The sequence below is a fragment of the Harmonia axyridis genome, chromosome 4, assembly GCF_914767665.1.
Source record: "Harmonia axyridis chromosome 4, icHarAxyr1.1, whole genome shotgun sequence".
NCBI classification, from domain to species: domain Eukaryota; kingdom Metazoa; phylum Arthropoda; class Insecta; order Coleoptera; family Coccinellidae; genus Harmonia; species Harmonia axyridis.
The window spans coordinates 2,458,523-2,484,043 of NC_059504.1; the positions used below are offsets into that span (position 1 = coordinate 2,458,523).

The following is a 25,521-nucleotide window of genomic DNA, read 5'->3' on the forward strand; positions in this document are numbered from 1 at the left end:
TGATTGATAGACAGAAGGAACGAGGTTAATACCAGTAAGTTTGAATCCTGTATCATTCCCCAGATTTTGTGAAAAGCTGTGTTTATTAGTTGAACTTCAAGTTCGAACTTACTGGCATTAATCTCGTTCCTTCTGTCTATCAATTAATAGTAAAGTCGTTCCTTAAATACTCTTATTTATCAAAATCAGCCAATTTCTTCAACGATAACGTATTAATTTGAATGACAATTCGTTTGTTTGGATTCCGAACACTGACAGGAGAACTAAAATGGCGGTGTGTGACGTCATCACTAATAGAGCGTACTGGGATTGTGGACTCCCTTTCCCAATCTTCTTTTCTACTTAGAAAAGTAGTGAAGGTTTTTTTCAAGAAAATTGAAACTATGAATTTGTGAATAAGTAGTTGAATAGTTGAGCAATACTTAATGATACTTAGCGATATTCCTTCGACCAGTCGAGTAGTCGAATTTTCGTAACGAATACAATTCCAAGCTCTTAAACCCGACTTCCGCGAATCCCCAAAAAAAACCCTACCCGCCGGCACCGCTGCTGTATCGTCGTGTGTGCATACCGTAATGACGTTAACAAGTGCATAACAACAAAGTGCAATAAACTTACGGCGCGCGGCGCACACGTAAGTAAAAACAACGGGTCGCATTTTATTTGTGGAAACAGTGTCGGTCGACGGAGAGAGCGCTCTATCGTCTAGCACGAGCTGGCCGAGGAGCAACGTCGAACGTCGGTTTCTACACGAGTATTCGAAGAGCACCCACCGTACCGCGCTATCAGCAGCAGTACCTCTCTACGTGGTCTTCCTGGGCGTGTGTGCGTCTTTCATTTGTGTTGTTCGTACGCGTATTTAGTGTTTGTGAGTGCAGAGTGTGTTTTGGACTCTCCCCGAGTGTCCCGTAAGTCGCATTCACCACCATTTCCACTGCGTTTTTCCCTGTACGTCACCGCGTGGTTATCCGGCGCGAAGTGACCAGAGGAGAGGAGGCGGAGGTTGCGGTACACGCCGCGACGTCGTTCGTTCTCTCCTTTTGGTGATCGGTTATGGCCTTGAGGCCGTTTTTCGTCGATAGCGTTGTCGTCACCGGTTTTTATTGTTATTTTTTATGCCGATGAGGAATTGTTAAGGTGTTGGTTGGGATTTTTGGCGGATACGCGCGGGTTTGTTTATAGATATGATTGATTGAAGGAGGGAAACGCTAGGTGCTCTTCTATTGTTTTTTTCACTGAGCTAAAAACGTCGATGAGTGGTTTACTGGCGTTTTATAAACTTACCGACGTCTCCGTAATAATACTTTGAAATTCAGATACACTGAGAGCTGAAACTAAGAAAATTACGATATATTCAATAATTAAATGACTCAGAAGCGTTAAATATAAATGTATACCAAGTACAATTGTTTATGGTAAGACCACGTGTGTTAGTGGAACTGGCATTCGCCGAAACTGACGTTAGCAGAAATATAACTTTTATAAAAGGTTTTCCAATACGCTCTATTAGTGTGACGTCACACACTGCCATTTTTGGTTCTCCTGTCAGTGTTCGGAATCCAAACAAATAAATTGTCATTCAAATTAGTACGGTGTCGTTGAAGGAATTGGCTTATTTTCATAAATAAGAGTATTTGAGGAACGATTTCAGTATTAATTGATAGACAGAAGGAACGAGGTTAATACCAGTAAATTTGAATCCTGTATCATTCCCCAGATTTTGTAAAAAGCCGTGTTTATTAGTTGAACTTCAAGTTCGAACTTACTGGCATTAATCTCGTGCCTTCTGTCTATCAATTAATAGTAAAATCGTTCTTCGAATAATCTTATTTATCAAAATAAGCCAATTTCTTCAACGACAACGTACTAATTTGAATGACAATTTGTTTGTTTGGATTCCGAACACTGACAGGAGAACCAAAAATGGCGGTGTGTGACGTCATCACTAATAGGGCGTATAGGAACTCCACAATTTGAAATGGTAATGATGTGCATTACTTTTTGACATTTCTTATGTCACTTGTGTTCATTAGGTTATGTCATTCAAGCATGAAATGATACACGCTTCAAGAACATTTAGAAATTGTTAAATTATTTTTCTCTGATTCTGCTATACCTTCTAGAACAAAATTATGTGATAATATCTCAGATTTCATGGTTATATTTTATTGTTTTATGTTGCTACTCTGAGCTGTCTTGTCACGGATTCATCTATTATCTGCCTAATTTGTGACACAGAAAACAGTTTTGACCAAAACCAAAATTTTTGAATGCAAAATTCACTGAAAGATATTTATGGAAATATTCCGTTAATCTCAATAAAAACTCTGGGAATTAGAGAAAATAATGCTTAATACTTGTAAAGAAGGCTCATTTTGACATAGGTTCATTCAACTTCGTGGTTCGTTTTTTAATTTTGAAATAGTTGAAGAATATCAATACCTTCTGAATTTATATTATAAAGAACTATATCAAAATCACTGCTTATTCATGAATTCTGAGAGGAAATTAAGAAGAACTCATGATCGACATTCTTCAGTTACCTAATAGACTCAGTATTCGTCGTATTGTAGACACGTTTGAAGTGGTACAAAGTACGGCTCTGTACTTCCTACTGGTACTCTTGCATCGTGGGAAGAAAATTCACTTTCAAAATTGTCTACAATACGACTACTAGAGAGTCGATGAACTCAACACTGTCGTTTATGAATTCTTCTTAAATGTCTCTCAGTATTCATAAATGAGAACTGATTCTAAACGTTGTTGAAGCGTTTATCTTTCCCTGGTTGAATGGCATAACATTCTGAACACAAATGACATAAGAAATGTCCAAAAATATCTTGAATTTTAACATTCCTATTGAAAATCCCTTATAAACACTTTTGACGTGATATCGTAATTAGATAGGAATTAATTTATTCAAATCAAGGAAAAATGATAGGTTCGTTAAAAAAAAGCTAGGAAAACGAAAAAAGTTAAGAATTACTGATCTCAGATATAATTGCTATCTTAGTGGCTGCTTCTCCAAATTGTCTTAAATATTTAAACTTAATTATTATGGGTTAATTCGCTTCGTTACGACTGCACAAAGTGACAACAGCGCCTTACAGGATAGCTTGCACCACCATATGATATTACATTTTCCAACGAAACGTTGACAGGTCTTTCAAACTGTATATGACAGCTGTAATTCATTCCTTGCGTCATTTTCTTAGACGAATAAAGTTTAAATAAAGAGATAAACTTATACATTTCGCCTTACAAGAATTTTATTGCTGACTCCACCACCCCTTAACGTCTTGACTATATTATTTCATTTAGCAGTTTCTTTTTTCTTTATTCTTGTATTATTATTATTCATTAGTTCCAGATTTTCCTTTTCTTATAGCGATTACTTCTGATCATTGTTATTTCTGTGTTTTCAAAAATATTACCCCAAACTCCAGTTTATTAAAGATATTACACTCGTCTTTCAATTGAATTTCATTATTATTATTTTTCTTTTTAATACAACTCATTTTGATTCTTAGGTTAGGAAAGTCCTTCTCTCAATCGTTTCGAAAAGTAATTCAGTCGATGCACTATGAAATTATTTTGCATGTTCTTGACTGATTTGAATATCTTTGTCAATCAAACGTTGGCGGTCTCTTTCAATATAATGTGTTTAATACCTTTAACATTAAGTGCTGGATTTATCGTGATAGCCTCCAGATATATAATAATTATTACTAATAATCTCGAGCCTAGATTGCATTATCGTTCGATCACGAACAAATTCCATATTCCCACAACAAATATGCAAAATCCCGTATTCAAATTGGTTGAATTACACCTAGTATACAAAGAGATCCAAAAAAAGCACATTTTAACAATTTTATGCGTTTCGTTCCATAAACATACTGATTGTACTTGTTGAAACCGTAAATAAAGGTGGATGGTTGTTAAGTCAACAGCCATATCCGGCAAATTTCAGGATACGAGTATCAACATTCTTGACAGAGGATTTTTTTTAACCGTTTTAAAATTATTTACCGAAAAAACTAAATGACAACGTCGAATAAGAATAGCAGGATGTTACATTTTATATTGTGGCGTTGGTATCAATGAATATTTGTGTCAATTGTCATTTAATATACTAACGATATATTGTAGGAAGAAACCTCACAGTAATAAATATAGGTAGAGGGAGTATATGTCATTTTCAGTAAGCAAATGTTGTCCCCAACATGAACTATCAAATTTGACATAAGGTGCGCGGAAATGAAAACATATCAGTGATACGATATTTCACTCAATTCGCGAGTTTCTCCACAAAGAAAACGCACTTTTATTATTTATTATATTAGGTAACTCAAAATATATTGAAATGAATACCTAAATAAATCAGAAATTAAGAAAACAAACTTCAAGCGCGCCAAACGACGTGAAACAACCGATGACACTAGGAGAGCAAAAGTTGCCAAACCTTTGATTTCATCAGGTAGATACAGAAAATAATAAATATTCTGCTTATTATAAATTCGAGAATTAGGAAAAATATCGGATTCCAAATATTCAGATTTGCATATTTAATCGCGAATCACTCATATAAATATATTTCATTCAATATAATATACATTCATAATGATATAGTAAAATTATGGATTTGAAAATATATCAAAATCCGACAACGTAATCTAACCATGTTGGGGACATGTAAAAATTGCGTATACTCCCTCTATCTATGTTTATTACTCTATGGATTCTACACTAGGTAATATGTTCTATGGTTTCGATTTTCATCCATCTGTCAACCCAAAACCGCCCGATTCGAGAAGGAATCAAAACCGTCGACTAATTCAAGTCTGATTAGCATAAATTCATCCTGAATCGGCAAATTTTATGATACGACAAGCCGCGCCACCTTGAAATCCAACGTTCATTCATGCGTGTGTGCAACTTTTGAATCAACAGAGCAGCCTTCGTGAAGTAATCGAGTTCCGGGGTCATCGAACAGGCCTCTCTCTCGATGGTCATTGTTTTCCTCGCTTTTGACCCCCGGTTTTCGATAAAAGAGCCAGCCGAGCTTCTTTCGAATGATCGGCCATGTTTTTCGACTTTCCTTCGCAAAATTTACACTATGGTTTATCATCCCATCTTTCAACGCAAAATATACCGTATGATGTCAAAAATTTTCCAATTTGAGCAGCTGTCACTTTTCAAGCTGTCATCATCTGACATTTGATAAGTAAAAATTACGTGATTTCTTAAAATGGAACAATAAACTCTTCAACGACGCACTGAAATTGTTAAAATTCTCTACAAGTATGGTTAAAATTTTGCAGTCACAGTTCGTCAGACTAAAGCACTTTTGGGTCGTTGTGAAGCACCTTCTCGACCAGCAATAGTGAAACTGGTGGAAAAATTTGAGCTGTTGGGACAAATTATGGAAGTGGAGAATTGAAACCGTGTGCGTCGCTCAAAAAAAACTGAGAATATTACTGCTGTAGCTCTCAGTGTTGTAGAAAACCAAGGTTTTTTCCATTTATCGTCGATTTTGGGAATTAGACATTCCACAAACACAATTACACCTTATTTTCTGTAATTATCATTCAACAAAGATTTCCTTGAATTCCCTCTCTCAATGGTTTCAAAACTACGAAACTTTGAACATCAGTTTCATCGAAGTTAAAATATCAAACCTTCACATAAAATCCTCTCAAAATTCGACTCAGCTGAAATATTCAATCTCATATAATTTATTACGAGGTAAAACTGTTGGCGAGCTAGTTGTTTTCCAATTAGAAATGTCCAATAACAAAAATCGACGATAAAGAGTCTATAAATTGTCTTTCAAAAGAGATAAGACAAGAATTTGTGTAGATGTATTGAATCATTACTTATTTTCAGTAGTTGATAATTCTGGAACAGTTGTTATCATTCAGTCTATTCAAAACTGTGGATTATTATCTACAAGAGAAGGTTATTAATGAACAATGTTGTATAATGTAACCGGGTAGTCCGAAAAGTTTATTCACTTGAATACATTTGTTATCGTCCAAGTGTCGATAGAATTTGAATATTTGATAACGGATATGATCGAAATGTCTGTCGGTTTTTTCCATAGATTAATAAACATAGATCGAGGAAGTATACGCAATTTTTACATGGTTAGATTACGTTGTCGGATTGTGATATATTTTCAAATTCACAAATTTACTATATCGTTATGAATGTATACTATATCGAATGGAATATATTTATTTGAGTGACCCCCGATTAAATATGCAAATTTGAATATTTGGAATCCGATATTTTTTCTAATTGTCGAATTTATAATAAGCAGAATATTCATTATTTTCTGTATCTACCTGCTGAAATCCAAGGTTTGGCAACTTTTGCTCTCCTAGTGTCATCGGTTGTTTCACGTCGTTTGGCTGGATTTCTTATATATTTAGGTATTTATTTCAATATATATTGAATTAATATGAAACTTTGATTCACTATGTGACATAAAAAGTGCGTTCTTCGTGGAGAAACTCGCGAATTGAGTGAAATATCGTATCACTGATATGTTTTCATTTCCGCGCAGCTTATTTGATAGTTCATGTTGGGGACAAAATTTGCTCACTGAAAATGACATATGCTCCTTCTATATAAGTTTATTACTCTGAGAGGTTACAATTCAGTCCTCTTGCGATAAATTATAAAATGCAGAAGTGAATATTGTTACACAGTCATCAAATATTGAGTACCTTCATCGGTAATTTATCGAAGAACCAACATTAACACCGTTTGAATGTTGAAAAACTTGACATTTCGAAGCGAACTTAACAGCGCAGCAGAGTTCTTAATGACGTTACTTTCCTTAAGGGGTCTATGACAGATTTCACACTTTTCAAGAGTATGTGAGGAATTGAACAAAAAATTATGCTTCTGGTATGAATTTTTGTATCTTATACTGTATCAACTTTGTATATCACCATAGAGGTTTGTGTTCTTAGATTAAGATATTTAACATATCGTTTATAAAATTCAACAACAATCATCTGTTAAGTATTCTTAAAATAACCACAAGCTGAGAAAAAATTATTATTTACAACTGATTATACATCATTATTTTCCAATTACCTCCAATTTGAGAAAATTCATGTCATCATCGTTGTTGAGAAAAAGGAAAGGTTAATCGTTATCTATCGTTCCTCTTCTTTAGGTATATCAATCCTTGCTATATAAATTCAATATTTTTCAAGAGTAAAGTAGGTCCTTTCAATGTCACATTTAAGGTTATAAAAATGTTTACGGGATTTTCATTCATGATAAATTTATCAGTTGTGAATGACACAGCGAGTTCACAGTAGAAAACTTTCGATTTCTCAATTAATCAATGACTAGTTCGACGTGTTTGTTCCTTATCAGCAAATGTATCATTGATCTAAAAAGTAATATTATTTGAGTTATCAATAGATAAGTTTTTTTACTACCAAGTCAATCAAAAACATGGATAATTGTTGCTATCCTCAGAAAGTTTTTGTATTTCTAATTGTCAACTAACCACCAGGTGGTTTATGGAATATGAGGATCATATCACAAAAAGGAGTCTGAAAACAACTTCTAAATGAAAAGAACCATTCAGCCAATACCATGGCACAGAAAAGATAACTGTTGGGTTGAATAGATCGTTTTTCAACGATTCTTTAGCACGTTTAACAAAAGTCAAAAGTGATTTTTATATAAAAGTGATATTTATGACTTCTGTTACATCAGTTTTAGAAATTCACTAATATTCGAGGTATTATTATGAACAATTGTACTACTATACGCTCATATTCACTGAGTGAGTAATTTTGTTGATAAATATTCAGGAATTATACAATTTCAGTTTTATAAATCTGCTTTCTGTATTATCAAAGAGGAGATATTCTGTGAGATGAAGGAATCCATAGAACAATATTATTCTACTCGAATAGCTCCCACTTGTCGTTGCATCACAGAGTAACAGTAGTTCTAGCTCGATGCTCCATTTCACTCTGAAACGTCTCAATTAAGCATAGACGACAAATTCTTTGGTGATATCGAAAACAGAGACACAGAAAAGGCAACCGTCTGACAGCCGTCAGTATCTAAAGAACACCGAATTTCCTGAAATACAAACGTCAAATATCCGTCGACATTACCGATGTCAGACATCCGCTGCACAGATAACGCTGTCTAATAATAGAAATGAAGAATAAAGTACGACTTTCACACGAACAGTATTTACATTATTATCGATATCTCGATTGTACCAGTCGTCTGTGGTGCAGATAAGGCTTTGGATTGAATCGGGATACTGCTCTTGAATGGCGCCTGACAGTGTCGCCAACATAAAGATAGTATTGTATAAATAACAGATAGCTACTACGTGTTTTCGTTTCTTCAACGAAGACGAGAACATGAAAGAACCTCGTTGAAGTTTTCATGTAGACGATACACTGGCAGGAAGGAATTTTCCCAATTTTATATTTCGTGTCAGTGGCGGCTCAAGTCTTTGGCGATGTCGGTAAACTCCATAGAGTAATGTTTATAGATAGAGGTAGTATACGTAATTTTTTCATGTCCCCAACATGGTTAGATTACGTTGTCGGATTGTGATATATTTTCAAATTCACAATTTTACTATATCGTTATGAATGTAGATTATATTGAATGAAATATATTTATTTGTGTGATTCTCAATTAAATATATAAATTTGAATTTTTGGATTCCGATATTTTTTCTAATTGTCGAATTTATAATAAGCAGAATATTTATTATTTTCTGTATCTACCTGCTGAAATCCAAGGTTTGACAACTTTTGCTCTCCTAGTGTCATTGGTTGTTTCACGTCGTTTGGCGCGCTTGAAGTTTGTTTTCTGAATTTCTGATATATTTAGGTATTTATTTCAATATATTTTGAATTATCAGGTGTGTGAATAAGTCTTTCCCGTTTTTTGTAAGAGATGGCGCCACCAATACTGTGCGAGTATTTAATGGTTACATATGTTATAATCAAAGCTTATTCATCTGTCAACAATTCCACACTAACACATTAGTTGAAATTTTTTCGCATCATAAATTTTTGAAATCGTGAAAATGTCGAAATTTGAGCCGAGTCGACGTCATTTGCGGGAAGTTTCACTTTATTGGTTCAATTTGAAGAAATCTGCTGCCGAGGCGCATCGGTTGCTTCAGGAAGCTTATGGAGAAGGTTGTGTCGATGATTCAAGTGTTCGCGGATGGTTTCGACGCTTCAAAAGAGGCGATTTCGACGTGGAAGACAAGGAGCGTTCCGGGAGGCCGCAAATCTTTGAAGATCAAGAATTGGCGACTTTGCTTGATGAAGATTCGTGTCAAACGCAAGAAGAACATGCTGAAGCATTGGGAGTTGACCGAACAACCATTTCCAAGCGTTTGAAAGCCATGGGAATGATCCAAAAGCAAGGAAATTGGGTGCCGTACGAACTGAAGCTGAGAGACGTCGAACGGCGTTTTTTCACTTGCGAACAGCTGCTTCAGCGACATAAAAGAAAGGGTTTTCTGCATCGTATCGTGACTGGCGATGAAAAGTGGATCCGTTACGATAATCCGAAGCGAAGAAAATCATGGGGACTACCCGGCCATGCATCATCATCGACGGCCAAGCCAAATATTCATGGCGCCAAGCTCATGCTCTGTATATGGTGGGACCAGCTATGTGTGGTTTACTATGAGCTTCTGAAACCGAATGAAAGGATCACAGGCGAGGTCTATCGACGACAATTGATGCGTTTGAGCCGCGCACTGCGAGAAAAACGGCCACAATACTCCGACAAAGTTATTTTGCAACATGACAATGCTCGCCCACATGTTGCACAGCCGGTGAAAACATACTTAGAAACGCTCAAATGGGAAGTCCTACCCCACCCGCCGTATAGTCCAGACATTGCTCCGTCTGATTACCATCTCTTCAGATCGATGACGCATGGCCTGGCTGACCAGCACTTCCATTCCTACGAGGAAGCCAAAAAATGGGTGGATGACTGGATAGAGGCCAAACCGGTCGAATTTTTTCGCAACGGGATTCGTATGTTGCCAGAAAGATGGGGAAAAGTTGTAGCTAGCGATGGCCAATACTTTCAATAATTCATTTGTAACCATTTTTTCACAATAAAGGCTCAAAATTTGAAAAAAAACGGGAAAGACTTATTCACACACCTTATAATATGAAACGTTGATTCAATATGGGACATAAGAAGTGCGTTCTTTGTGGAGAAACTCGCGAATTGAGTGAAAAATCGTATCACTGATACGTTTTGATTAAATCGAGTTTCAGATTTCCACACTACAAGTTAGTGGCCCCGGCACCACCTGACATCAACCCCGTCAAACGTGAACGCAGCCTAACGCCATAGAACATTCTTTCAGCGGTATTCTTTTCCGTGTAGCCCCCGTACGGAATGAGCTGGCGCCGCGTCGAATTTAAAGCACGAAAATATTCCGTAAACGAAACTAAGCCTACTCTTATAACATACTATAATTACTGGGAGGTCATTCACCTGTCCATTTCGAGAACATTTTCATCCTATTAAGTGTGGAGCGAGTCCGCTGGATATGGTTGTGTATCATCACGATAGGAATGTCGATTTAATGCGTGCACACAGAGAGCGTTGTCGTCTCTGGTCGGCCGCATTCTTGTCTGGAATTGGTCCTCGCAGATCATAGAAGATTGGAGGAATGACGTCCGGATGAAAAGTGTCATGTCATAGAGTAATGAACATACATAGGCGTACAACTTTGCTTCCTCAGTTTTTTTCCGAAATTCGAGGGTTTATTGTAAAAAACTGGTTATACCTTTATGATTCAAAGTATTGTGCATCGCTGGCCACTAATTTCTCCCATCTTTCGAGCAGCGTACGAATCCCGCGTTGAAAAAACTGGTCATCTTTTGAAACGAACCATGAATCGATCCAATTTTTTGATTTTTCATAAGACCTAAAGTGCTGGCCAGCCAGGCCGTGTACCATTGATCGAAACAAGTGATAGTCCGAGAAGCAACGTCTGGAGAATACGGCGGGTTGGGTAGGACTTCTCATTTCAACGTTTCCAAGTATGTCTTTCGCAACAAGAAGTCGAGCATTGTCATACTGTAAAATCACTTTATCATGTCTCTCGTTGTCTTGCGGCCGTTTGTCTCTCAATGCTCGGCCCAAACGCATTAATTTTGTTTGATAACGATGGCCTGTGATTATTTCAGTCGGTTTTAACAATTCATAATACACTACGCCGAGCTGGTCTCACCAAATACGGAGCATGACCCTGGAACCGTGAATATTCGGTTTGGCCGTCGACGCGGAAGCATGGCCGAGATATCCCCATGATTTTCTGCGCTTGGGATTATCGTAAAGAACCAATTTTTCGTCTCCAGTCACAATCCGATGCAGAAATCCCTTTTGTCTCTGCCTTGCAAGCAGCTGTTCACAATCAAACAAACGCCGTTCAACATCTCTCGGCTTCAACTCGTACGACACCCAATTTCCTTGTTTCTGAATCATTCCCATAACTTTCAGGCGTTTTGAAAAGGCTTGTTGTGTCACTCCCAATGATCCTGCCAATTCTTGTTGCGTTTGACACGAGTCTTGATCAAGTGATGCCTCCAATTCTGCATCTTCGAAAACCGTCCCTCTTCCACCGCTATGCTGGTCTTCGACGTCAAAATCACCGTTCTTGAAACGTTGAAACCACTCTCGGCACGTTCTTTCACCAAAAACGACCTCACAATAGGTATTTGAGAGCATTCGATGAGCCTCAGCCGCAGATTTCTTCATATTAAAACAGAAAATTAAAACCTCCCGCAAATGACTAGAATTTGGCTCGTAAGCTGACATGTTTAATCGAGAATAACTTCATGATGCAGACACAAATCTTCTAATATTTCGATGGCGTTATGTGTTTACAAATACCTAAACTTATTGAATGACATCTACGATCTATTTATTTCTACGCTTCAGCCATCTATTGCAAAACGGCGGAAGCAAAGTTGTACACCTAATACTTCATACGTCATAGATAAAATGTCTAAAAACATGGTGTATGCACTCCTCAAATTTTGAATGCAATGACATTCGACCAAATTGAAAATATTAGTTTTAGTTCGTGGCGGCGCCTCAATGTCATATTTGTCATTTTGATCTTTTTTTCCTTGTTTTTGATTGGATACATTAATTAAAACCCGATACTGACCAATCCAAAGCGATGTGTAACCGAGTATCATCGTGCAAAGTCGTGAAACAAAACACGAAACGTTTACTGGAATGAATTCAAATGTTTGTAATAGAGAAAGAGAGTTTATTGGTATTTCAATTACAAGAATTACTTCCATAGATCATAACTATAATGAAAGATATACATATATAGGTACATAATGGCACAAAACTCATAAATAACAAGAATCTTAATTTGTTGAAAGCGCTACCTACAGTTGACATAACGAAGCTTAACTAATATTCTCAAAATTGGCAAAACAAAAGCTAATCAGTTCATACACCTGGTTTTTAGACATCTTAGTCATAGATAATCTCCCTTAAAAACATAGAAATGTTTGACAATCTAGCATCTCTATTGGGAAAATCCTGTATGGCGATTCATAGTGAACACAGACCACAGAAGATCGGCCTGCAGTACTTCATTCTCTAACCAAACGATCATAACTAATATTTGCATCGTGAACTTGAGTAAAAGCATTCATCTTATGCATAAAACATTGAATATATCGATCAGACTCAATTGCCCCATTAACTATACATAACTTGCACGTGAATCACTCAAAGCATTCTCGTTAAATTTTTACAATTTGCGATCTGCTCGCCGAAGATCCGATCTTTATTGTTTCTATATTCTCTCGCGCTCGTTTTCTGTGATTTATCGATGGCGTTTCTTTGACGTACAGGGCTTTATTTTACGATTTCTTTTTGTATTTTAACTGGTTCTTTCTCGACAGGAGAGTGATATTCGGCAGTGAAGAAAGGAGATTTTGTGTTATCGGAGTTAATTGTTTAACGGAGTTCAGTGTGGAAGAAGAGGCTTGTTTATGTTGGGGAGAAACGTGTACGAAGGAGCATGCGAAATGCCACGGTATGTTATTATTGCCCTCTTATCACACAATTTTTTAGTTAAGTATGCTAAGTTTTGGTGGTAAGCATTGTCGAATTTCAAAATGATGAAAATTTCTCGTAGTAATTTGTTCAGAGCGTATACATTCAGGAAATGGCAAATACCTGTATAAGGTTGCCATGAAAGAAGAAGAAGAAGAACATAGGATAATTATGCTCAAGTTGACATACAAACATCTTGTTTTAAGACACATATTTGAGAATTTAAGGCCCAAGTTGACATATTTAGGTATTCATTCAGTTGAAAGTCTTAATTCTTGAAGAAACATGAGCAATTGAAGCATAAACATCATCCTTTTCATAACCAATGCCTTTCTAGCTTTGATTTACCTACTAAATGGTTTAAATAAGCATCAAAGGCAACATATACAAGGTGAGATGGAAATTTAAAGCAATATTTCGAGCTATGATAAAACATCGATATATACCTAGAGTTTTTTTTTCCTATGAACTTATTGTTTATTAAAGGTGCTTAGAAAAGGCCTTAAGTAATCGGATTTTCATTAGTAACTTTTGAGAGGGTTATAGCACCAGGGTGTTTTTTTTTAGAGCTATAGAACTTTAAATTGCAATAAAACAACGATGGATTATTCGATTGACATGAATTTTATTTATCCGCAAGATAATCTTGTGGCATTACATTTTAAATATGATTTCTGGCATATGACCGCCACGGCTGGCTCGGATGTAGTCTAATCTGGACGTCCAATTTTCGATGACTTTTTCCAACATTTGTGGCCGTATATCGGCAATAACACGGCGAATGTTGTCTTCCAAATGGTCAAGGGTTTGTGGCTTATCCGCATAGACCAATGACTTCACATAGCCCCACAGAAAGTAGTCTAGCGGTGTTAAATCACAAGATCTTGGAGGCCAATTCACAGGTCCAAAACGTAAAATTAGGCGGTCACCAAACGTGTCTTTCAATAAATCGATTGTGGCACGAGCTGTGTGACATATTGCGCCGTCTTGTTGGAACCACAGCTCCTGGACATCATGGTTGTTCAATTCAGGAATGAAAAAGTTATTAATCATGGCTCTATACCGATCACCATTGACTGTAACGTTCTGGCCATTATCGTTTTTGAAGAAGTACGTACCAATGATTCCATCAGCCCATAAAGCGTACCAAACAGTCAGTTTTTCTGGATGTAACGGTGTTTCGACATACACTTGAGGATTAGCTTCACTCCAAATGCGGCAGTTTTATTTGTTGACGTAGCTATTCAACCAGAAGTGCGCTTCATCGCTAAACAAAATAAAATGGACGTAGTGCGCGATACGTATTCCGCACAGAATCATTGAGAATAAATCACTTGACAGCTGTTAAATCGGTCGCCATCTTGAACAGTAATGCCACCTTAAAGTTATATCACTTATGAATGTATATTATAGTTTAGTATTTAGTCACCTATCGTATAATATCATGGTATGGGGTAATTCAACAGAAACTGATAGAGTATTTATTATACAAAAAAGAATTTTACGTATGATATTCAACGTATCTCCACGATCCTCTTGTAGACCAGTTTTCTTAGAAAATAGGATATTGACACTGGCTTCCATTTTCATATTGAGATGTTTGGTTTTTGCAAAGGAAAATGAAGAAAGTTTTGTAAAATTGTCAAGCTTTCATTCCCATAACACTAGGAATAAGAAAATATTGTCAATTCCCAAACATAAGACATCAAAATTTGAAATGTCACCTAAGTACCAGTGTATTAAGTTATTTAACCATCTACCTAGTAACATTAAGTCGCTCAATTTGTTTAAATTTAAGAAAGTTGTTAAGTCTTTACTTCTCAAGAAGTGTTTTTATAGTGTTAATGAGTACTATAATGATAGCTTAGAAAATGTCTGAATTGTTATTATTTTTGCATTTGTGACTTGTCCTATACATACCTTGTTTGTCTAAAAGGATCAATAAACTATTATAATTATTATTATTATTATACCTCGAAAAAAAAACACCCTATATTACGCTACCAAGCTATAATTAATGATTTTTATGGCCGGAATAGGAAGATATTGATGTGGACGTAGTTTATTCTCAACAAGAAGTCGAAACGTGCCACACAAGCGACGATACAATCGCAATTTTGCAAGAAAAGTTTCTTAGTCGTGTTATTTTTCGAAGAGGCCACCGACCTCTTGCGATTTAACACCTTTAGACTTTTCTCAACGTTAATGGCATATCTTCCTCTTCACAATGAAAAACCCTCTACTATCAAATAGCATATTCGAAAATCATCCAATATACTCGCTCTACTTTCAGTATTCCCTAGAATCAACCCGATAGAATTCTAGTACCAAACCCTCCAATACCCGAACGCAGCCTCAAGAACACAGAACACGACGTTACACTTCTCTAGTGCCCTCTTCACCAACAGACCTGTCACGAACCATATGCCTCTTTCTCTTCTATGTTCTCTCCCGACCCTGTGTGTCGGCAAAGTAGAAAGCTACTTTATACATTTATACCGCACATTATCGAAAGGTACTCGCTTCAACAACGCGCGTTTCTTCAGCGGTCCCTTTAATTAGTTTATTGGTCTTCGAGGGCGTTGGTTCAAAGAAACAATGACCCTCTTTTTCCCGATATTGTTATTGTGTTTACGTTTTTGGATCGAGTGCGCGCCGACAGTCGTTGCAGAATGCAAGGCAAGGCTGGTGCCACTTCAGGGGTTCTCTTTCTTGCTTTCTCTTTCTCTCGCCTGGGTTTCGCACAACCTGCGAAACGTGAGACAAGAACCGAGTTCAGGAAACTCTCGATGTAGCAACATTGTGCGCTTTCTGCAATTCGAGCGAGGGATATGGAGACGAGAAATTGTCGCGACGATGTTTGGAATCTGGTCGTGTTCGAATTTATCGTATTTGTTAAGGCTTACAGAGGAAAAAGAAGAACTCCTGTGATTTTACTCTATGATTACTCGCACGATTTTCTTGTTGAAACGCTTCGTGTATGGTGATTGATCTGCTTTATTGCATTGAAGTCGGTTACAAAGTTCTAACAACAAACTCAAGATATTCTGTAATTAAATACTAAATTCATACATAATGGGCGATGAGAAAAAGAATAACGAATCGAAGCACATTAATTTGAAAGTACTTGGTCAGGATAATGCTGTAATACAATTCAAAATTAAGAAACACACTCCTTTGAGGAAGTTGATGAGTGCATACTGTGATAGAGCTGGTTTGAGCATGCAAGTACTTCGATTCCGATTCGATGGAAATCATATGGATTTAATACTAGCACCGCCATCTGTGCATCAGACCGGGGACTTTTCAAGTGGCCTGATATTCTAAATAAAACGGCTGATATTTGGAAATAATTGATGAAAAGAAGAATAAGTACAATTTCCAATAGAGTAATAATATCATACGATATTAATTATTTATCTGGTTAATGAATCAGCATCAGCAATGAGCAAACTGCCATCAACATAACCATTTTCAGACAGAAGGTCTCCACGCCATTACGTAGGAACCATATTCGAAAGTAACCCAAGGAGAATGCATGTCATCAAGGGAGAATAGCGATATACCGGTTTCATCCTTATTAGGGATCATCAGTACCACATAACTCTACCCAAGATGACAAACAAAGGAAATAGCAGGCACCTTATTGAACGCTGGCAGACGCTAGTCAGTTATGGTTATGGTTATGTTGATGGCAGTTTTCCCATTGCTGATACATTAACCAGATAAATAATTAATATCGTATGATATTATTACTCTATTGAAAATTGTACTTATTTTTCTTTGGCCTAATATTCATTCTGCATAAATTTTGGCTATTTGTTACTTGATAAATGTTATGCGTTATTCGATGCAGTATAAACGCACATTAAATCGGAGACCTAAACCTCATTTCCTCCGATCTAAGAGAGATCTTTCCCAGATTTACGTCCGGTCAACGAACGGCCATATCCGTAAAGTGCGGTTAGTTCTCTCTTTCCATAAAAGAGGCGCCGACCGAGACGATTACGGTCGTCGAGATCACGAACTATTGCCGAGGACGTAGGTGCGAACATAATATACATTTTACTATACGACATGTATATAACGTCGTCGTCTCTGAACGGTCAATGAAACCGGCGACGCCCACGCGCGGTCGATCAGCCTGTACAAAACGTACACAATGTGAGTAATATGGTAGATTGGACACGGCGTCTCTTAATATGGGATGCTGATGGAGTTAGAAAGGCAACGTTGTAAGTGGTCGATAGGGGAACTGTAATTTATTGTTTCCTTTCTTCGTCAATAATTTTTTTGTTTGTTGTTAGTGTCATGTGAAAAACTTTCTTTTTGGGTTTCTATTAGGCCAATTGAAAGTGTCAAAATTTAACAGCAGTCCGACCATTAGTTTGTAAGATATTGCGTTGTGAGTGTAGCTACTTTTGTTATTTGAAAAAAGATGGAAAAAAAGAATTTCGTGTGCTGATAAAATATTGCTTTTTGAAGGAAAAAATACAGTTGAAGCAAAATTTTGTCTTGATGAAGACTTTCCGGGGTCTGCACCAGGAAAATCAATCATCATTGATTGGTATGCTAAGTTTAAACGTGGTGAAATGAGCACCGAAGACGACGAACGCAGTGGACGCCCAAAAGAGGCTGTCACCGACGAAAAAATCAAAAACATTCACAAAATAATTTTGAATGACCGTAAAGTGAAGTTGATCGAGATAGCAGAAATTGTAAAGATATCATCAGAACATGTACATCATATCATTCACGAATATTTTTACATGAGAAAGCTGTGTGCCTATTTCAGAAGCAAAGAGAAATCTTTCGATAGAAAAGGTAATGAGAAGTTAGAGGAGCATTATAGTACATGAATCACCCTTGAAGATGACTATGTTGATAAATAAAGTCGAATTTAAAAAAAAAACGTGTTTATACTTCTTAAACCCATTACTTATTAAGTGAAGTGTTATCCAATATCGAAGGAATTCGTGTTTTCAATATCCTTCTCTTGGGTAAGGTCAGTTTAACATATTAATGAATTCAATAATAGTAGACAACTATCCCTAACCTTTAACAATAAAATCATAATTTTCCAACTTCTTTCACCATGGGAAAACCGTATCATTAAAGATAATTGTTTAACAGGAATAGCTGGTCGATATTCTCCGTTATTTCGCTGCAGAAATTAAATATTTATCCACATAAACTCTATTTTCGATTTTGAATACCTTTGATGATTTCGAAAATATTTGTTTTGTTGATGGTTATTAGGGTAAAAGAGGAAATAATGATTGTCGTCATATACTTTTCACTGTACAGTTTCGTGAATTAACTTTGATCATTCTATAAATTCTTTTCTGAAAAAAATTTCCAACAAAATGCCAACACTTTTGAATTCTCGCTTTTATAAAAAAATAATGTCAAATACGAGAAGCAAAGATTCAGCACGGTTGTGAATATTTAATTATAAAATGTCATTGTTATTCTTTAATCATGAACATACGTGACCCCATATTTATCAAATTTTATAATATTCAATCAAAATATAATAGTTTATGCCTTTACTTCAAAATTTTGTTGGTATCGTCACAAAATCATTTTCTTATACGCTTCTTTTATCCATTTTTCCAGTAGTACTTATAGAAATAATAGACAGAACATCGAATGACCTCAAAAACTGTATATGCAGACAGCTGCTATTGGTCAATAGTTGATATAACCGATTTATAGGTCAAAAAAATCGCCAACTGTACAAATTCTATCTAGAGGAGAGTACAAATGAAGTGTTATTCTGTTAGATAACAGCATATACAAATAAAAGAATCTTTTTATATCCTAGAAGAGACTCTATAATTTGCAGCTGATTAAAAAAAAAAGGTTTATTTGAAAATGGATCCTACATATTTAAAATTCTGGCGATCGAAAAAATTTCACGCTATGCCTTAGTAAAGAGGAATAGAAGGTCTTCAAGCTTGAGAAACCAAGTGAGTAATGATTAAAAGCCAACTGTTTCTAATTCCTCAATGATCCAAAATGCAAAATCAGATTTACCCATAATCCCACTAAAACAATAGGTATGCCTCAGATCTCGTTGAAGGGTCTTTGTTTGGTTAACCCTCGTTCTAGTAGACTCATTAAAGGGCCTGAAGAAATCCACTTTGCTAAGTGCCTTTCGATGACAAAGTAGCTTCTATTTTGCCGACAAGAGTCGGAAGCACAAAGAGGCATATGGTTCATGACAGGTCTGGTGAAGAGCGGTAAAGAATAGAATATAATTAAAGAAAAGTAACGCAGCTCTCTGTGATCTTGCGGCTTATTTCATAGTTCAGAGATACGATCAAAGTAAACGTAGAGAGACAAAAGTTTTTCCGTAAACGACCCTGGCGTCAGTACATGATGTAGGATTTGATTTTATGGATGTCACATAAGTTAGCATATTTCTCATTCCAATCTATAGAAATAGAATAGAGAAGGGTCTATTTCGTCTTTATATTTATTGAGTACAATTTTTCATAGAGAAAACTGAGATCAGCGGTATGCCCCAGGGCACAGTTCTGGGTCCTCTCTTTTTCCTGGTCTACACTGCCGATATTCTCTGAAACGATTTTAATAAGCCTATAGAGATGAGCTTATTAAAATTATGCCTGGAGCAGTCCATAATAAGAGTATTATGGACTGCTCCAGGCGGACCTGAATATTCTCTCCAACTTGTCCAAAAATTTGTTCCTTTCACTGTACCTTGAAAAGTGCGTAGTTCTTCACATTCGAATGAAGTATCACTGTTTTCTCGATAGACATAAGCTAGAGACAGTAAAAATCACATGAGGACTTAAGATTAACCATCACACCTGAGATGAACCGGTCTTCTCATGTCAAGAAGGAAATATCCAAGGCAAGGATTTATGGTCTCAAAGTGCTTCCGTGTTGGTTTTTCCACCGTCTGTTGAAGCACTCTTTGCCTCAACTTTCTTTTACTTAATTACTTATTATACTTATTATAGTATATCCAAAGTCACTTGGAGGAACCAAAATATTTCTATTTACAAGGGTTGTCCAAGTTTCCAGAAATTCCTTTGGGACCAGTGAATTTATTGCCTAACAACACTTTCAAAAAAAACCCAGGTATGCAACAGATCGCGGTATCCACTTTGTTGCGTCAAGTGAATTTCACGCAAACTTTACGGGCAGTTGAATATTCAGAAAGACGCATTTACGTCGAAAAACCAACCCCAGCAGGTACAGCGAGGGCTAAAAATAGAACAGGAACATCCTTGGCGCCACATTGGCGCTACATATAGTCATCCTGAAGTCACATCTAAGGGCAAGGAATGAAGACGTGGACCAATTGCGCTTTGGTAGGCAAAATCCAAAGCGACGCTTAACATCCCCAGGAAATTGGGGTACCATATTCAGTACGCTCGTAGCTGTTACCTTGTAAACACATAACTTGTACAGCCAAATTCAATATATTAGTTTAGAAATCCGGTGTTTCATTATCCCAATTTAATAGAATTATAGTTGATCGATTCAACCGAAAAACACACTTGAAAGGGACTTCTGACCAAGCGTTTTTATGGACTAGTTCAAGTGACTGACGATCAATCTCGTATTGAGCAAAGACAAAACAGCACATCTTCCCTATACGCACATTTCGGAGATTGTTTTCGTTCCCGATCTTACGAAAGTGAACAGAGAGCGAGAGAGATAAAGAGAGAGAGAGACAAGATGGGAAACGCCCCTTGTCTATCGATTCGCATCATCCCGTTTCTATTTCGGAAGATGAACGCCAGACGGAAATAGATCCTCCGGTCTATTTTGGCTCCACGTCTTCCAGTTGCATATACGACGCCCTACTACCTACCCAGTGCACCTTTCCCGAGGCACCAAAACAACTGACGACGCTCCCTTTCCACGGCGTCCTTTGACCTCGCCATCAACGCCACTATTTCGGGAACAGGAAGCCGGATGCTGGGAACGGGGAGATGTTTGGGATGTTTCGACATCCCGAATAGTTCTGGTGGTATCGAGAGCGATCTTGGTTTATCGATCGGAGGTGTACAGGAAGGATGAAGGTTGACAGGCAGATGTGGTATCTTCTGCGATGTACCTACAGCGTCATCTGTTTGTGGAAACGGGGATTGGCTAGATTATACTAAGAGGGATATTTCCATATAAGGCAGAGTAGTAGTTATGTAACAGGCAAATTGAAAAGTACCCGGTCTACCATAGTAGAACACTTTTTTTTTTAAATTCCACTTTATTTGTCAACATAGTCATCTTCAAGAGTGATTCATGTACTCTTATGCTCTTATAACTTCTCAATACCTTTTGTATCGAAAGATTTCTCTTTGCTTCTGAAATAGGCTTCAATCACTTCTTCAGTACAGCCAAATTTCTTACCCTTGAACATTCTTTTGAAGTCTGCAAAGAGTCTGAAACACGGAACAAGACGAATCAATACCTTACTCCAAGAGCAGGAAAACGTATAGGCCAAAGATGCTTTGCCTATTTGGCCCCAAGAATATATGCCGCTGTTCCAAAGGAATTGAAGAACATCACAACACTCATTAAGAAGAGAAAAAGATTGAAAAATTGGGTAATTGACAAGGGCAGAAGATATTTTAATTCAATAATAAATCCCCAATAACGCTCACCATTTTTCACTGATTTTTGCTAGAAGAGAAATGAATAAATTACTTACTGGATTCAACCTTCCTCCATATAAGTATATTGATGTAACTTGAAATAGAGAATGAGCTTTTTGATGCAGTGTTATTTGATGACCGAGTAGCTGATAGTGGACATGACCGAATGAGTGCGCCCCAGAGTTTATGATATAATATATGTATATAATTGTATGTATAGAATGGGCACTTATCTATGATCATTACTGTGCTATTGAGTTTTTGTTGATTTTTATATTTTTATTGAAATATGTTAAAAGAATTTGATCTTGATTTGTGAATTTATTTGAATACTGGATACTGCATTATATTTTGTTTATTTAGAAGTCACGTACAGGCTCACGCCTCTGTGACTATATGTTTATACCCTGTAGCTTACAGAATAAACCATTTTATTATTATTATTATTACTGGGCGCCAAATCTGAAGAATAGGCTGGTTGGTCAAACAATTTGAAGCACTTAGTCGATCCAAAAGCGTTTTGTAATATATCTTATTTAAAATAGTCAATGACAATCCCAAAATACGGATGCCTTAACCTTGGCAGCTCATGACTTAGATTTTGGTCGTTTTGGACTGTTTATTGAATTAGTACAAAGCAACAGCAGATTCTCCAAACTCGCAAATTACAATCTGAACCTATAGAACACCTTAATTTGGTCAAATGTTTCCCCAATTCCCCTCAGCCTTCCAGCCCAAAATATATCTCGACCTACATCACAGATAGCCGTGATTGTTGACGTCATCGATGACTTTTTTGGCACCGGTCCTGCCGTTTATACGAATGACGACAAACCGCACTCGTAACGTATTTTGAAACGTCTCGACGTAATCCAAACCTAGATACTATCGCGTGAATTTCGAATCCGATATTTCACGTCTAAAATAAGATTTTATTCGTGCTGACCAATGTTGGAAAGAGGTGTTATCGAGGAAATTTTCGCCTGAACGTTCAAACGGTTCCTTCTGTCGGTATTTATAGAGGTAACCCAAAGGAAGATGTGGGACGTTATTTAATAGATTCCTAATCGAATTCGAAGTTCCTTCTAGTTGCAGTTTGGACGTAGATGGATTGGAATGAGTCTGGCATGAAGATAATGGTGCAATTTTGTAGGCAAGACGATCTGTTGGGTTGTGTCTTATTCCAAAGGAAGTTTGAAAAATGATCCTTATATAATTGATATTTTTGATGATTGTAAAGTGCAGTACGGAGAGTGTTGCCCATAGCACACCACGAAGAACATAGATAGAGGAAGTATATGCAATTTTTACATGTCCCCAATATGGTTAGATTACGTTGTCGGCTTGTGATATATTTTCAAATCCACAATTTGACTAAATCGTTATGAATGTATATTATATTGAATGAAATATATTTATTTGAGTGATTCCCGATTAAATATGCAAATTTGAATATTTGGAATCCGATATTTTTCCTAATTGTCGAATTTATAATAAGCAGAATATTTATTACTTTCTGTATCTACCTTCTGAAATCCAAGGTTTGGCAACTTTTGCTCTCCTAGTTTCATCGGTTGTTTCACGTCGTTTGGCGCGCTTGAAGTTTGTTTTTCAGAATTTCTGATATATTTAGGTATTTATTTCAATATATTTCGAGTTTATATGAAACGTTGATTCACTATGGGACATAAGAAGTGCGTTCTTCGTGGAGAAACTCGCGAATTGAGTGAAACATCGTATCACTGATATATTTTCATTTCCGCGCGCTTCATGTCAAATTTGACAGTACATGTTGGGTACAAAATATGCTCACTGAAAATAACATGTTTATTAATCTGAGTTTCGATCCAATAACTCGAAATAAACAAACCAGCGTTTTCCCGGCCGCGGTCAGTGAATCACCCGGTATACCTACCCACCTCCGGCCGTGGCAGCGTCGTCCTTGGCAGTTTCTTCTCGCCGACTTTCCCCCCTAAGTTGTCGATGTTGTTTGCGTATGGCAAAGCCGATAATCGATCGGAATCAATCGCCATAAAAGCCCGATGCTGATACCACGGCCTACCTGATAGCGGATTTATTGGTTTTTATCAAGTAGGTCGCCTTATCGACAACTGACAATCGGCCGTGCGGTTCCGATCCAGTTTCCGACTAGCTTTTCCTCCGTTCGACGACGAGCGTGAAATAAAATTTTCGAGTTTTCGTTTTGGCGTGTAGTTTCCGGTGTTTTCGCGAGGTGGATCTGTTTTGGTGTTTTCTTGGAGGTTAGGTTCCGGTTGGGATGCTGAGATGACGGTGTGAGTAGTATATACTGCGTAGTATAACTGAGTATACAGTAAATAAGGTGTAGTGAAAAAAAATCGAATATTTTGTGCATGAAAACAAGGCTTTAAAACCATAGTTGGAATGATCCAATATGCGTCGTTTTGTTCGATAACTTGTTGCAATTTTGAAGATATCATCATTATGTCTCTCTGAAGGAAGCCCTCTTCCCTATTGGCGAAAAATTGAGACAGTAATTTTCACAAGCCTCTGTTGAAGCGAATTTTCCACCAGCAAAATTGTTCGCCATGGACTGGAACAGATAGTAATCACTTAGAGTAATAAACATAGATAGAGGGAGTATACGCAATTTTTACATGTCCCCCAACATGGTTAGATTACGTTGTCGGATTATGATATATTTTCAAATCAACAATTTTACTATATCGTTATGAATGTATATTATATTGAATGAACTATATTTATTTGAAAGATTCCCGATTAAATATGCAGATTTGAATATTTGGAATCCGATATTTTCCGTATTGTCGAATTTATAATAAGCAGAATATTTATTATTTTCTGTATCTACCTGCTGAAATCCAAGGTTTGGCAACTTTTGCTCTCCTAATGTCATCGTTTGTTTCACGTCGTTTGGCGCGCTTGAAGTTTGTTTTCTGAATTTCTGATATATTCAGGTATTTATTTCAATATATTTTGAGTTGATATAAAGCGTTGATTCACTATGGGACATGAAAATTGCGTTCTATGTGGAGAAACTCGCGAATTGAGTGAAATATCGTATCACTGATATGTTTTCATTTCCGCAAACTTCATGTTAAATTTGAAAGTTCATGTTGGAGGCAAAATTTACTTACTGAAAATGACATATGCTCCCTCTATCTATGTTTATAACTCTGTGGGTAGATGCATAAAAACCTCGCAACCAAGCTCTCAGAGCTTCTAGCGAGTCACTAGCTAGTTATGTGTGTAGCCTGGCGTTGTCCCGTTTCTGTGAGATTGCTTTCTTCAAAGGGTCCAATTGTTGACAGTACAGTTTCGAGTTAACAGTTGTGTCGTAACAGCTCATAATAGATTATTTCCTGTAAATCCCACCAAACATACAGCAAAATTTTCCTAGTCGTCAATCCTAGCTTTGCCATCGTTTCCACCGGCTCACCGTGTTTCAACCACGACCGTTTTTGCTTGACGTTGTCGTAAGTGATTCTTTTTATCACCAGTCACCAACCGCTTCTAAAATTGGTAAATTTGGTTGCGATTCGTAGATGAAAATTCGGTCCATGAAGTTTTTTACGTTATCTCCTTTGGTACCCATACATCTAGCTTCTTCTTGAGGCCAGCCTTATGCAAATGGTTCCAAATGTATCATATAAAAAAAATTTACTTTCAAATTTGTCTTTAAGACGATGATTATCTGACTGATGTAGTCATGAATTCTTCTCAAATATCTCTCAATATTCACAAATGAACAATTATA

At 36.8% G+C, this 25,521-nt stretch overlaps 1 protein-coding gene across 6 annotated transcripts in view; it reads left to right on the plus strand.

Moving 5' to 3' along the window:
- LOC123679310 (insulin-like growth factor 2 mRNA-binding protein 2) overlaps positions 1-25,521 on the plus strand; it is a 95,452-nt gene that overhangs the window by 51,079 nt on the left and 18,852 nt on the right. The window contains exons 1-2 of one of the 6 annotated variants that reach the window (XM_045616841.1): positions 731-908; positions 12,978-13,111. The exons of 4 other annotated variants lie outside the window; for them this stretch is intronic. In XM_045616841.1, the coding sequence (XP_045472797.1) occupies positions 13,068-13,111 (44 nt within the window). In that variant the 5' untranslated portion in view covers positions 731-908; positions 12,978-13,067. Of the gene's footprint in view, positions 1-730; positions 909-12,977; positions 13,112-23,866; positions 24,059-25,521 lie in introns of those variants that run through there. One more of the 6 variants, XM_045616842.1, reaches the window with a different exon arrangement.